This window comes from Motacilla alba, chromosome 2, assembly GCF_015832195.1.
Source record: "Motacilla alba alba isolate MOTALB_02 chromosome 2, Motacilla_alba_V1.0_pri, whole genome shotgun sequence".
NCBI classification, from domain to species: Eukaryota; Metazoa; Chordata; class Aves; order Passeriformes; family Motacillidae; genus Motacilla; species Motacilla alba.
The window spans coordinates 90,872,286-90,887,262 of record NC_052017.1 but is presented as its reverse complement, the minus strand read 5'-3'; the positions used below and the strand labels follow the sequence as shown (position 1 = coordinate 90,887,262).

General features: G+C 40.2%; 1 protein-coding gene across 1 annotated transcript in view; it reads right to left on the bottom strand.

Annotated features, from left to right (window-relative positions):
* Positions 1 to 171: 171 nt before the first annotated feature.
* TMEFF1 (transmembrane protein with EGF like and two follistatin like domains 1) overlaps positions 172 to 14,977 on the bottom strand; it is a 113,951-nt gene continuing 99,145 nt past the window's right edge. Inside the window, exons 6-10 of the mRNA XM_038127310.1 lie at positions 13,622 to 13,770; positions 12,631 to 12,696; positions 7,300 to 7,423; positions 3,000 to 3,158; positions 172 to 1,352 (exon numbers count right to left, since the gene is read on the bottom strand). Coding sequence (XP_037983238.1) covers positions 1,268 to 1,352; positions 3,000 to 3,158; positions 7,300 to 7,423; positions 12,631 to 12,696; positions 13,622 to 13,770 — 583 coding nt within the window. The 3' untranslated portion in view covers positions 172 to 1,267. The remainder of the gene's footprint in view (positions 1,353 to 2,999; positions 3,159 to 7,299; positions 7,424 to 12,630; positions 12,697 to 13,621; positions 13,771 to 14,977) is intronic.

The following is a 14,977-nucleotide window of genomic DNA, read 5'->3' as shown; positions in this document are numbered from 1 at the left end:
GGGAATTCAAAAAGCGGTCAGGAAAATTAGCACGGCTGTTTCTTTTCCAGCAAAACAACTTCAGGTCTTCAGCTTGCTGCAATTACCCCATGGGGTAGCAAATAAACACACTAAACCAGAGGCAATATAGTGAAAACGTTGTATTGTGACATGCTTTTCCAGTTCAAAATGTTGAAAGCATTTTTTTTTTAATTGAACAAATTATTAAATCCTACATGCAAAATTCTGAAAGCCTACACTACATGTTAAAACAGCTGAACACATCCTATTCACACTTTATCTTGGGATCTTTCAAACGACAACTAACAGTCTATTAATATAACTATGACCAGCAGACTAATTTGGATGGACTTCTTTAGCTCTTGAAAATACTCTATACAAGAGCAATAGTAATTCATTCACTTTTATTTTTTTTTATTTTGATCACAAACACTATACAATCTGTATTGTAGGTGTTAAAACATGTATTTTCTTTAAAAAAGTTTAAGAAGTATTAAAACAGTTTGAACAGTGATAAAGTAGGCTTTATTCCAATTATTTGTGTTCAATTATTCAACACCAATTTTTACAATACCTAAATCTACTAAGACCTACTTCTTTTGGACCTGTGCCATCTGTTCTACCAGGTAACTTCCCAAATTATGAAATTTATAATTTTCGTCTTTAAAAATAAATTGTTGGAATTATTTCTGAAGATGGCAGTGCTTAGACCCAGCCCACATATTTTATAAATATGTTACAACTACACACAGCACACAGCTTCACAGTTCATGCGATAGGCAGTGTCTAAAAAATCAGTTGCTAACTTCCAAAAACATTTAAATATCTACGGTATTTAAACACAGTGTTTTCTACTTCCTCATAAGAAAAGTAAGTTGTAAACATTTTTACCTTTAGTTCATGCCTTGTTTGTTAGGTAATGTGGACTTATTTTGTTGGTTTGTTGGTTTTTTTTTTTAAGTCTACAACCATTGTTGGAATAAATCTGTGTTCCCAAAAATATTACATTCCATGGATAAAGCACAAGTCTATTATATAACCATGTGATACAGATACAGAAAACGAACTACTGTATTCAAAAACATAAAAGTAAAGATACTAAAGCAGTCCATAGCTGTTAGAGCTGATGCTTTCAGAATACAGACCAACATTGTGACACTAAAAATGTTCAAAAATAAGGCCTCTGAAATAAATATTTCCATTCTTTAAAAAAAGATATAATAAAAATGTACATCACATGGTCAATGTAGGTATAAAAAGCACTAAGTTAAACCATTCTGGATGATGTATCTGAAGTAAAATGGCCTAGGTTTTGCTTCTGCCGACGTCCTCTATTATTTTTGGGGCATTTTCTGTTGAAAAAAAGAGAGAAATAGGAAAGGAGTGCTGATTTTATATATGCCACCTATAATTAAGCCTAACAATCATGCATTGACTCAATTTTCTGTATTTAACATTAGCAAGGAGTCTATGATCTGTGCTGATAAGTGGGACACTCCTGCTCTTAGGTACTGGACTGTGACCTGGGAATGTCTGTAGGAACCCAGATCATGCCCATGGGAGCCCTGCTTGACCTTGAGACTGAAACCAGCAAGGTGCTACATCCTTCAGCCTTGATCCAGCAAACACGTTCCATAGGGAATGATTGCATTAGCTTTACTTTATACATATTTCATATTTAAAACCCAGTGGACGGTGAGACTGGATCAATCAGCCTTTTGAAGTGCTGGACCTCCAGCCCAGAGCCCACCCAGGTCTCTCTGGGGAGTGACTCTGGCAGTCCCTTTCTTGGGGCCAGAGACACAACTGAAAGGATTCACAAAAGGCAGCAATCCTGAATGGAATGGCACTTAGCCAAGGCAATGAATGATGGAGCAGTCCTGCTGGGATGCAGCAAGACATGAGAGACTGAGAGCTGGGGAATGGTCATACAGAGGCTGAAAGAGGAGCTGACCCAGACCCTTCCACACCACTGCTTTGGCCAGCAGGATGTTGAGTGAAAAAAAGGAATGACATCAATTGCATGAGCCAAGTAACTCTTTTACATGTGCAGGTGGTGTTTTGTACGTGTTAGTGTCTGTTAGGTTGTACTTTACAAGGGATACAGAGAAAAAGGCCTGTATTGTTAATTCACTGTGTCCCTCTACATACTGAGTTTTGGAAGCCTTAAACTAATGCAGTAGCAGAAAGTTGTATGGCCCAGTGTAAGTGGAGCTGAAAAAGTGAAGGACAACTTGAGGAGGAAAAGTCAAATTGTGGCACAGATGCCCAAGTGTAAGACTTAAATACTTCATGCACCTATGAGGTAACAAAAATCATCCTTTATCGATCTCAGAGACCTCAGTGTTTGTTTGGTTCAAGTCCTAGACCTGAATGCCTTGTCATCAAAAAGAACCCATGGCTCTCATCTGAGTTTTTACACAGGCTGAAAATTCGAGACAACCTCTAGTTGTCTCAAAATGTGCTTGTGTGTCTTTAAGTTTCACAAAACAGGTTCTTAGAGTGAGTGTCTAATAATGAGACTAAGTTGCACACTAATTTTCAGAAAGTGTATATGGCGTGAGGGGTACTTCTTTCTCTGTGTAACACCATCTACAGCGGTACCACAGAGAACAGCATCTTGTCAGACTCTCTGGTTTCACTGGGTGGTAGCTGGGGATCATAGGTTCCACAAAATTTCAGCAATACCTCAATAAGTCTAGTGAAGGCCTAACACAGTAGCTTAACTCTTGGATTTGTTTTAAGGCTGATCTGTTCTGCTGTGTGTTTGGTCTGGAGATTCAGAGTGTTTACTGGTGATTTCTGAATTCAAACAAATCTGTCTTTAGTGACCAAGACACAAAGGGGCAGATAGGATGTTACATAATCATCCTGCTTCAGTCATTAGGTATTTTTTACGTGCGTATTAAGCAAATAAAATGTTGGACATCATATAATTAAATACAGAAAAAGTATATTCATACTTTGTGTAATTTTTCACTGTTTTTGTCTTTACCTACCTGGTTATGCACATGACAATTGCAACTATAATGGCAATCTGTACAGCTCCAATTATTGCTGCAATAAGGACATGCGTAAGCTTTTGTCTACTTGGGACAACATAAAGAATACTAAAGTCTGTCTTTTCACAGTGCTGTCCAGTATATCCTGATTCACACCTGAAAAAGAAAAGGAATATTTCATGGAATCTGTAATTTGACAGCACCCCCAGTCATTTTGCAGATGAAATGAGAAATCCAAGGTGACTCCAGATGAGAAAGAGCTGGTGAGAAGGTGCACATGTGATAATGCTTGGGTTTGGATCTGTGTGGCAAGAGAAGAGACAGAGCAAGTAGATATGCTCTGCTTTTTCTGGATAAGGTTGCTGGTGGCCCTCTGAAAACACACCAGTGTGGGGAGGACCCTGATTTGTCAAAAGAAATACGTGGGTCATTATTATATGGGTACAATATTTAGGAAGAGTGAAGCAACTGGGTGGAACAAGTAGACACTTGGAAGACAATAGACTTGTAAGTGACAAGTAGACAAGTAAATGAAATGCAAGAACCATGCTCATGAAACACAGAGAGAGCACAACTCATTCAGCTCCATTGCCAATATGGGACAGAAGTGATAAAGAGGAAGGGGAACCTTGAAATATGGATTGAAAATCTACCTTGAAAAAAGAAGACCCATTTTCAAGCTGCAACCTAGAGAAGTGGAATCTTGCAAAATCTACTGGACAAGACCAGCACCAAACCCCTCCTGCCTGGTGGCTGAGCTAGAATTCGATGGAGGTCAGCTTAGAAAACCCAGTGGCTCACAACTGTTCCAGTGAGAATTCAAGGAAGAATCCAAAATAATTTGCATGGGGTGGAGGAGAAATAGCTGGAAGCAGAGGAGAAGCAGCTCCCTAAAGGGTAACTTGCCTGAGCAAAGCAGCAGTTAGCTCAATGAGAAGCTGTTTCAGAGCTGTTTCAGAGGCTGTTCCTGACAGTGACGTGTTCCGGCAATGCAAGATGTGCCAGTGCAAACACACTCTGAAAAAATTCATGTCTCAAGGCAAAAGAGGCTCAGGCACAAGAAAAGGCAAGAGCCACCCAAAACACTGAGATGAAGTCTGCAGAGTCAAAGGCCACCACTTAGAACCCTGAGCAAGTTCCTAGTACAGCTGTCCTTTAGAATCGAGTGTCATGAATGCATCACTATGGTTGACTGAATCATACAAATGGCCTCCAGCTCCAGCAGAAGAAATACTCACATGCAGACAGAGCAACAATCCTTTTGTAAACTTGATCTGACAAGCCTGAATGCAACACAAAATCAGACTCACCCATTCAAAAGCTTTGTGCTAGGGTGGAAATTAATTCTGTTTGGAGCAACAAAATAATTACACCAAAGACCTTTTTACAAACACTAATGCAACTCCTAATCCCCGTCTGCATGCAGGGATAATAGTTGGGGTTTACATGTTCATAATCTTGTGACTCTACTTTCTCCAGCCATGAGCTGCTGTGTAAGGAGTTTTGGTTCAGGCATGAACCAAATTCCAGTAAGACTTGTTGAAGAAAACCCTCCATGTGGTAGAAGAGTGCCCAGTGGTAGCTGGGAAGGGAATAAAAAGAACTCTGTATAAGCATAGGAGAAGAATGAGGACAGTGAACACACTGGTAATCGTGCAAGAAAACACAGAAAGGAAGAGGTCTCCTTGTTGGTCAAGACGACTTAAATCTTATTGTTACTTTGCTTTTGTTTTCATTAAAGAAAGTAGTGGATGAAGTATTATCAAAGTGAGAGCTGCTTTAATGCAGAGGAGACAAAACAAGGCAGAGGAGGCACAAGGAATTCAAAGATGTTTCCTCAGAAACACTGAAATGACAAGAAATTATTTCTGAGAAATACTGAATGCAGATTCAGGAGGAAAAGTGCTTTTATTAAGAATTACATAATAGCAGGATGAAGCAGTAGTCACTAGTTTTCTACTTTAGTAGAACAGATTTTAAAACATTCTGCTGTATAAATGTATAACAAGATAATATAGCATTAGTATAATAGCAAGATCAATAGAGGTCAGCAAGGATTTATCAAAATAAGCAGATTAGTCAATTAATTGATTTAGCATAAAGAAGTTTAGATTTCTTTTTAAAGGGCTGAACTGCGTGTCCTTGACGCAGCCTGCCATGAGGACAGGCAGAACTGCGCTGCACAAGAGGGGCAGCAGGAGACAGACCTGATCCCATCTGTGCAAAGGCTGCTTGACTCAATACTGTGCTACTGACTGCCATAAAACCTTCCTCCCACCTGCCTGCTGGCAGTCCTGGAGGGCTGCTGTACAATGAGCAAGGAGATTCACTGCCCCCAGTGAAAGCAGAACTCGGAATTTGCTCTGCACGAGTATTTTCTGCAGTTTTATAGGTCATCTCATACCTCACATACATCACTAGCAGGAAATGAGGACCAAATTAAACAATGTATATGCTAGATGTCTATGAGAACTGAAAGCATTTGAAAATAACAATTTGCCCTTAGCAATCATCATTATATTTTCCTGGCTGAAGAAAGAGATTTTTTTTTTCTCTGATAGAGGTACATGATTATTATGGTGGATTGATGTCTGTTATAAGCTATTTGTTTCCTTAATAATTCTGCTCCAGTAAGAAACATGCATGAAACATGAGACCATCAGTATTTCAATAGCCAAGAAAAATCCAAAGGAGGTCTGATAGTCAGAGTCAAGAACTGATAGTCACAAATTCTGAGCTGGAACCACGTGAGGTTTGTTGTGCCAGGCTCAGTACTGAGATACTATTCAGAATATTTAAATACGTAGCTGAAGCTAGTAACAGTAAATGTAACTGTAAAATAAAATTTAAAAGGATAGTACATTCATTAGATCCATCGAAACATTGCCTATCAATACTTACTAGAGTAATAATAAATATTTAAAAGATAGAATTTACACGGAATCACAAATTGATAAATTACTATAAGATTAGCACCTACCAGAAGAAAATTCTGAGAAAATAAAAATTAGTTAATTCATACATGAATGTTTTCCTTGAAATATTGCTACTTTAAACATTTTGAGGACAAATACATTATGAATTGTGTTAAATACAGTTCTAGACCAAAAGAATATGTAATCAGATAGTGTTGCCTAATGCCCATCAAGATGATACTGGGGATGTGCCCAGTTTCTCAAAAGAAGCAAAGCCATGTTGAGTTCTCTTGGCTCCAGACCAAAAGAAAACCAAAACAGTACTATTGGAAAGCTGAAAATAAACAAGAAAGGGTCTTGCATAGTAAAAGAGATAATAGAAGTTTTCAAGTGCTTAACTTGACAACAATGGCTCTGCCATTTGGACTTCCTGCTCTCTGATCTGTCTGGAAACCCTTAAATCTTGGCAGTGCAAAAAACACCTAAATATCATCAACCAATGAGGATCAAGTGAGAAAATATGAAAGCATCCAATGGATTTACAGCTGAAGTTTCAAAAGCAAAGGAAAGCGAAGAGTTATGGCAGTTGCAGCCACAATAATCTGAAAGTACAAGCTTGCAAGATAAATGCTCAGGAGTGAAACCTCCTAATAAGTAGGGCACTGCATCTTATTGCAAAGTGGCCTTTTGCTATAAATGACTTTTATAAAATAATAATAATAATGACAATAATAATACAATTTTGGAGACAAAAAGATACAGAATTTGATTGGTTAAATTTAAAGAAAAATATTATCTGGGAGCAAAGGAACATTCATATATTCTGGAAGACACTGAAGGCCTTAATACTGAGTGTTCTGAGTTACTAGTTTACATGGTAGACAAAAGGTGTGGGCTAAAGAATATTTTGAAATTTTTTATTCTCTAAATGAAGCCTGTGAAAAAGGGCAATAAATGTTAAAAATAAGGTATTGATTCTCTGGAGACAGTTTACGACAGGAACAATAAAATGTGCTCATAGTGTAAGAACAGGCTGTGGGGTCAGTGAGGAAAGGACAGTCGCAGAGAGAAGCCATGCAAGGCAAAGGCCTTTTTAATGTGTTTCTGGATATGATTTAGCAGCAGAAAATAAGAGGACAACACTGAGGCTACACTCCTCAGAGCGATTCAGGTTCTGATGTACCTGAGCGACCGAGCCTCTCCTCTGAGCACTGTCTCCCTCCTGATGGGAGCAGCTGGGTGCTGCCCACAGCACAGGGATACTCCTCCTGTGCCACTGCTTAGATATCACAAAGTGATGCATGCTGTCATTATGCCTAGAGAGCATTTTGATTAAGCTTTACAGTGATTTCAGTCAGATTTTGGAGACATGAAGGACTTACCGGCAGGAAGCCTTCTGAGTGGAATAAATGAACTCACATTTTCCATGTATACAATAACCATTGAAGCTCTCTGAACAAGGTATGTGGTTTCCAATGTAAATGTCTTCTCTTTGATCACTGGCATCTTGAAAAGAAATACACATAAACAATTATACATGGGTCTATGATGTTAATTTCAAACTCTCAATCCTAAAAAAACTTGCAGTGCATAAAGGAATAGAGAATAATAAAGCAGAGGCTTAAGGGGGAAGTTTCAGAGGCACCTACAGAGATTTGCTAGAAGGTACTGCACTGGAAAATGATTCTCAGACACCTCTAAATATGCTTTTACATCAGGTTTCTCAAAAAGGAGAAAAGTGTTCATGACAGAAAAAAACCAAAGCAGGAAGATCAGCAGAAGCTTTGTCAGTGGCACTGGGGCAAAGAGATAATACATAGATACAGAGAGCTGTCTCCCATGGGTCAACAGATGAAAACGAACCCTCTAAAAAGGATTAGAAGGATGTTGAACCACATTTTATGATTACTGGGTAGAAAACCACTTGATACAGCCCAGATCTGATTGGTACCACTGGTGGTTAAAGTTGAAATCAAACACACTTCAATAGCAGTCCTCCTCAGAGAAACATTTTTATGGAGAGAGAACTTAAAAGTATTGAAATGTGTTTAGAATACCCATTCCTTTGGGAGGTGTGCTGGTTTGGGCTGGGATGGAGTTAACCTCCTTCACAGCAGCTGATGGAGTGCTGTGGCTTAGATTTCTGGCTGAAGTAATAGTGGTAACACAACACTGTTTTGGCTGTTGCTGAATGGAGCTCACAAAGCATCAAGACTTCCTCTGCTTCTCACTCTGCTTCTCCCCTCAGCAAGAAGACTGGGAGTGGGCAAGCCTGGGAAGGGACACAGCCAGGACAGCTGACCCAAAGTGGCCAGAGGAATATCCCACGCCACATGACATCATGCTCAGCAATAAAAACTATAGTTTTCGTATTTCCAAGGTGGAAGTTGCTCAGAGGTTGGCTGGCCATCAATCTGCTGATGGGATATTGAGTGACAGCTTTTGCATCTCTTGTTTATTTTTCCTCCTTTTCTTCACCCTTTTGCTTCTAAAACCGCCTTTAGCTTCACCAATGAGTTTTTCATGTGTGCTTTCCTGTTTCTTTCTTCTATCATCCTGAGGGAACCTGGGATAGAGCAAGCAGCTGGTGGGCCCTTAGTTACTGTCCAGCTCAGCCCAGCACAGGAAGGCGATCCCTTCTGCCCCAATATTTTTCATGCTTCTGTCATGTTACCAAAACTATCCAAAGCTGGCTTCATTTTCAACCATTTTTCCCCCAAAATTTTTTGGTAAAGAAGTCCTAAACACAGAAGTTGGTGTTTCATAATGAACAGGGATCCTGAGATGTGAGCGTAATTGTAGAATTGTGTTCATTTCCATGGCAATAGACTATAGCTTCACAAATAAAGGACTGTTAAGCAAAAGGGAGTGTGAAGAAGAAATCTCTTCTACAATTGCAGGTATTTGAAATTAAACCAGCAAGAAAGAGAATGTATTTTTACGAGACAAAAAGAGAGAGATGCTGCTCTTTTAGGTTTTTTCTGAAATGTCTGGAATGTATGTTAATTTAGCTATGGAGGAAAAAACCCAACCCTGTATTAGAGGTTTTAGATATACGGAAGTCTGTTAATTTGGGGTGTTTTGAAGATACAGAGGACTTGACACAAGGGAAGAACATTGACTAATACTGACAGTGTGTCTACCACTGCACTGATGGACTAGATTATGTGGTGACATGTCTAAGAGGAGAAAAGTGGGGATGTCTCATCGAAAACTATAATCTCCCTCCTTTTCCAAGAATTTAATTACTGTCATATCTGGTCCAAATCAAACCTTGTAATGAGCTACAGACAATAATATTAGTATGTTCAGAGAGCTGCACCATATCTGGTTTTAATACCTGTACTGATACACTATGTGAGGCCCCATGGACAACTGAAAGGTTTATTCCCTGGAAAGAGGCCAGACAGCCACACACAGGTCAGAGGCAAAATTTACATTAAGCAAGGGGGTTTTAAATGCAGGAGGTGATTCTTGGTGTAAAACAGACATTTACCTCCCTTTTGACAGGGATCCAGTTTTAATCAGAGACACCTGCTAGACTGCTTCAGAGCTTCAAGGTGAAAGATGTAACTGGTGCAGGAGCCTTGAAAGGATGACTGGATATAGGAGTTCAAAAACTTCACCAGAAGGAAGAGTCATGCATAAAAACTGAAACCCTGATGCTCATCTTGTACAACAAAACCATCAAGCCAGCTGAATCTGGGAAGAGAGACCTTTCTGATGGAACTTTAGGTAGTCACTTGCACTGCAGGAGGAGACTGTCACAGTTCTAGAGCCCAAAAGATATTATCCGTTCAGAGAACAGGGTTTAACAAGATTAACTGACAGGGACTGAAAGCTAAAGCAAACAGGTAGGAGTGTGGACTGTTCTCTTATCCTGGATGAAAAAAACAATCCAAAGAAGTTCAATCCAGGCTCTCACTATCTAAAGAGACCTGAGTACTGTACTAAAAAATTTCAAAACAACATTTTTTTTTCATGAAGCATACTCTCTCCATCCACATCATTTGCTGAATGTGAGACTGCACAAGCCATACACATTAATAATAATAATTATATACAATGGTTTTTCCACTAACTAGATTTCAAGGGCAATTTACATGCAATGAATAAAAGGCTGTTACCTCTTTGGAATAGGAACTGAAAGTGGTGTTTCATTACATAACATAATAAGATGTATATTGCATTTGGTGCCTTTTATACCTTCATTATGTAAGTGAAAATTGACATTAAATCACTCCAACTGGTACATCATATGCAGTGAAAATAAGAGAATTTGTGAAAAGAGAAAAATATATGAAGCTTTTTGGCACGGAATGACTTTTCAAGAACACAAGCAATGTTGAAAGCCATGTTGGAATGGCTTTACTCAGGGAAGCCATGGGAGTGCAAAAAAGTATAATGGCAGAAAAAGCTGAAGACCAGAGCTAACAGAGAAGGTAGCAACCCCTTAGAACAAAACTTGCATTAAGACCAGAACTGAGGAGAAAGAACAGGGAGTTATGTTCATTTGTGATTCCTTCCTGTGCAAAATATAAGCACCCATTTGAAGACCGGATTCTCTTTTCAGGGAAGTTCTCTTCCTCCCTGGGACCTGAATTAGAGATGCCACCACAAGACTGAAGAGGTTATTGCAACCTTCAGACTACTACTCACTCCTGCTCTTTCATGTGGCTACTAATGATGATGTAGCCACAAAAAGCCTGAGCTCAATCAAATGAGGTTTCAGAAGCCCTGGGGACAATGCTAAAAAAACTTGGGAACAGATAGTGTTTCCCTTCAATCCTCCCAATAATGAGGGGGGACTTGAAACAAACAGGTGAGCCCGGGATGTCAATACCTTGCTCTGGGACTGGTGTTTCCACCAAAACTTTGGGGTTTTAAATGATGGAAGAGACAAGGTATGCTGGGGCCTGATGGAACCAGCCTGTCCTGAAGGGTAAAATGACTTTTTGGGTGTAAGCTGGGAGGACCAAGAGGGGTTTAAACTAAAATTTATGGGGGAAGGGGATTCCAAAATCATTAGAGTAGGTAAGTCACATGGCACCACCTGAGGGTAGCAAGTGCTAGTGGGAACACTTTCACTTCTCCTGGGAGCATGGAGAGCTCAGGAACACATTTGAAATGCTTGAACACCAACACATACAGTATGAGAAACAAACAGGATGAGCTAGAAGCACCGGTCAGCTCCCAGAGCTACAATATCACTGGTATTTGCATGAATTGTTAAAATGAGTCCCACAGGTGGAGTGTTGAGATGGAGGGCTCCAGGCTGGTCAGGAGCTACAGGCAGGGCAGACAAGTTGGAGGCATGATGTTGTATGTAAGGGAGAGGTGATCATACAGCACTTACAGTTAGTGCTGATGTGGTTGGGAGCCTCTGGGTGAAGGCTAGAGGGATGGAAAACAAGGAAACAAGTGGTAGTGGATGTATACTACTGAGTGCCTAGCCAGGATGTGAGCACTGATGACTTATTCTATAAGCAATTATGAGAAATTTCTGGATTGCTAGCCCTTGTGCTTAAGGAAGATTTTTAACCTCCCACACATCACCTGGGAATATAATATTGCTGTGATGAGCAGGACTTTCTTGACATTTTCAGGAGATAATAACTTCTTGTCAGAGGTACTCAGTGAGCCAAGCCCTCCTAGGCTTGCTATTTGTGACTAGAGGGCTCATGGGGGGGTGTAATTTTAGGTGTCTGTCTCGGCCATAGTGACCATGAAATGGTTGAGTTTAATGGTTGAACTTTCAGTGCAATGGGAATAAAGGACACCAGCATTGCTACCCCAGATTTCAGTAGAAAGAAACCTTTAAGCTATTCATGGAGCTCTTTAGCAGAGTGTCCTGGCAATCTGCTTTGGAGGGGTCAAGGTTTCAGAAGTGCCTTTAGAAGCACAGGAACAGACAATTCATCTGCATTGTAAGTCAAGCAAGTGGGGTAGAAGACCAGCTTGACTGAACAGAGAACTCTCTGTGGAGCTCAAGAGGAAAGACAATTTGTATGGCCACTGAAGTGAGATCAGGCTTCACACGAAGAGCACAGAGCTGTGGTTTGTAGACACAAAAGGCCAAAGCTGATTTTGAACTGAATCTGGCCAGTGTTGTGTTAGATAACAAGAACAGCTTTTTCAAGTGTGTTACCAGCAACAGGAGGTCTAAAGAAAGCATTTGAGTGATACTTGATGTGTATGATCATCTGACTAGCAGGGATGAAGAAAAAGTTGAGGCATTAAAGGTTATGAAAAGGTAAGGTAGAGTTCCTGCACGTGAAGCATTTTCAACCAATGTGATTCAGCATATTAGTTTACTGAAAATATTTTAAAACAACCTAAGAAATACAGAATCCTCCATTTTTCCCAGAAGTTAACAGAAAAGATGGGATCATGGCAGGGAGGCTTGTGCTATGTTATTTCATCAGGAATGTCACAGCTTGTTGTCTTCTAGTAAAGTCATTTTCACAGCACTTGGAGGGAGTCCAATCCTGCGGCCACCACACGGGGTACTGAGCAGCTGGGCATCTTAGAGGAATGCAGCAGGCAAAACTTACAAATCATGCACATCTTTCCACTGGCCTTGCAACACGCTGTAAGAGAGAAACTGCTCACAGGTCTGTCTCAGTTCCAGGAATCAGACTAGAAGAGACTTGCCTGCTCTATTTTCTCATCTTGGGAAGCTGTAACCAAGAAGCACAAAGTCTGCACCGTACCTTTCACTTCTGGCCGATACTGCATGCCATCATCTTTCTTTCCGACTGCATTTGTGTCATCTGTTTCTAGGTGACAAATACATGCATGGTTACTTATTAGGAAAGGATATTCTCCAGACCCCTATGTGTGCATCACTGATAAGCTAGAATAATATTCAAAGAACTATTTTAAATTGCACTAAAGCTGGGCACACTCCCACATTGTTCCTCCCACACAACCAGGTTGGTATCACATGTAGCCCTGGTGTCCAGACCAACGTGGCACACCTCAAGCTTTAGGTTTTGAACTAAAAACTTTTCTGTGGTATGGACCTAGGTTATTTTGGTGACAGTCTGTTTTGGTGTTGGAACTGCCCAAGTTACCGATCTAGATGTAACTGGCAAAAAGTTGGTAGAAATCTGTTATTCCCATGAGAAACTCCTAAATGCAAGCCCCCAAAACTGAAGGATTATGGGCAGGATTAGCTACAAGGCAGTAGGCAGAGGGCTTCAGTGGACCATTCCAACACTGGAGAAGGAAATTATAGAATCACTTTTGTTGAAAATAAGCATATTTCAAAGGCTTATTTCCAAATATGCATTTGAAATGCAAATAAGAGAAAAAACCCGTAAGAATAAAGGATCAATGTCTGTGCAATCAGGGCCCAACCTGACTCACACTGGAAGCACATTTTACAGCCCACAGCAACAACAGGGAAGATTTCCCACACACCGTATTCCTTCTGTTCTCCTACCATCCCCTCATGTAAGAACTGTTGGATTATTGCTTAGATTTTCCCAAGAGTTTTTCCAGTCTTTCCAGGTAACAGCAGCCAAAGAAAGGCAATGTAAACACAGCACTATGTGTGTAGTGTGGGGAACTCCAAATTACAGGTGATGAGTTCACTGATAAATGCATCAGTGATTTCTGACCAAAAATGCAAAAGGGAAAGTCTACCAAGCTCAGTTATGTCAGAATTGCACTTTTCCAAAAACCCAAAATTAATCCTACCTGAGCAGTGGCCAAGGTGCCTGATGTCAATCTGCTCTTGCCTCAGACATGATGCCTCTCTGACAAAGCACGGATTGTTGTAGGAACTTCCATCAGAAGCACATACAGGATTAAAACTGTATCCACTGCAGTCTATGTTACATACACACCTGTTAATTGAAGCATACAGCAAAACAAAGCTGACATTCAGCAAACAAAAATTAGGTCATGTCAAGTCTCAAGTAAACACTAGCTCGTGCACCAATGCCAGGAGGGGAGAGCGTGCTGCATGAGGATGCTGAAGAAGTCATTGGCGTCTCAGGCTTCCAAGCAGAATGTACAAAATTGTGAATACATGCTTCAGTGTGCTTTTCTATAATGTATCAATGTTTCTTGCAGTTTTACTCTGGTATCAATCTCATAGAATACACCTGAAAGTGATAACACTTTGGTAGGAAGATTTACTACATTAATACACCAGTTTATTCTCTAGTGTGAAGAAAATCAGAAGAATATTCTAACTTTTTCAGCGTCAGGGTCCTTGAGAGGGAAAGCAAAAGGACTTCCTTTTCTGTTAGACAGTAGAAAGAGTTCTATTTCAAAGGCTGTATAGACTCAATATGCTTGGTTAATATTGGTTAATATCTTGCTGTGTCATTTCAGAAAGACTTTCATTCATACCTTTGAAGGCGAACAATAGGTCTATTATGTTGCATTTAAGACAGGATTATGCAATCTGAATTATTTCATATTGCATCCCATTAACGTTTTGGTTGTTCAGGTTGAATAATTTTCACACAATTTGCAACTAGGGATTGTAAAATGAAAGTGGGAAAAATGAAGACCTAGCGTGTAGCTCTTTCCTAACCACAGACAGGTAGGACAGCCAAAGGCTTAGATAGGACTATGACCTGTTTATGTTTAGATACTTTTGTAGCCCCAGCAAGAAGTCCAGGAATTTTACATATGTGAATGGCACAGGAAAGCTTTGCAACTTTGTGTGCCTCACAATCCCTGATCATTTTAATCAATATTCTGCTTTCTAAATGAACTTCTCTTTTTGAATGAAAGTTTCTGTGTATGTTCCACATTGCTCTGCAAGTTCATCTCCACCTTTGGGATGGGGAAACTAAGGAGGGTGGCTGCAGAATGAGGGGGAGGACAAGGTGGGCACCATGTCCAGCTCTCAGCCAAGCTCCTCCTGATGTTATGGGTGCGAGAAAGCCACTCTGCACCTTCTGAAGAGGTGGCAGTGGGCACAAGACCCTCTCCTTGGCAGAAAGCTCTGCAGGGGGAACATGGTCTGACTGCCAGGAGTAGCTATTACCTTCATCTTGATGTGACTTACCCTTGTAAGTCACAGGATGGGGGGAAAAC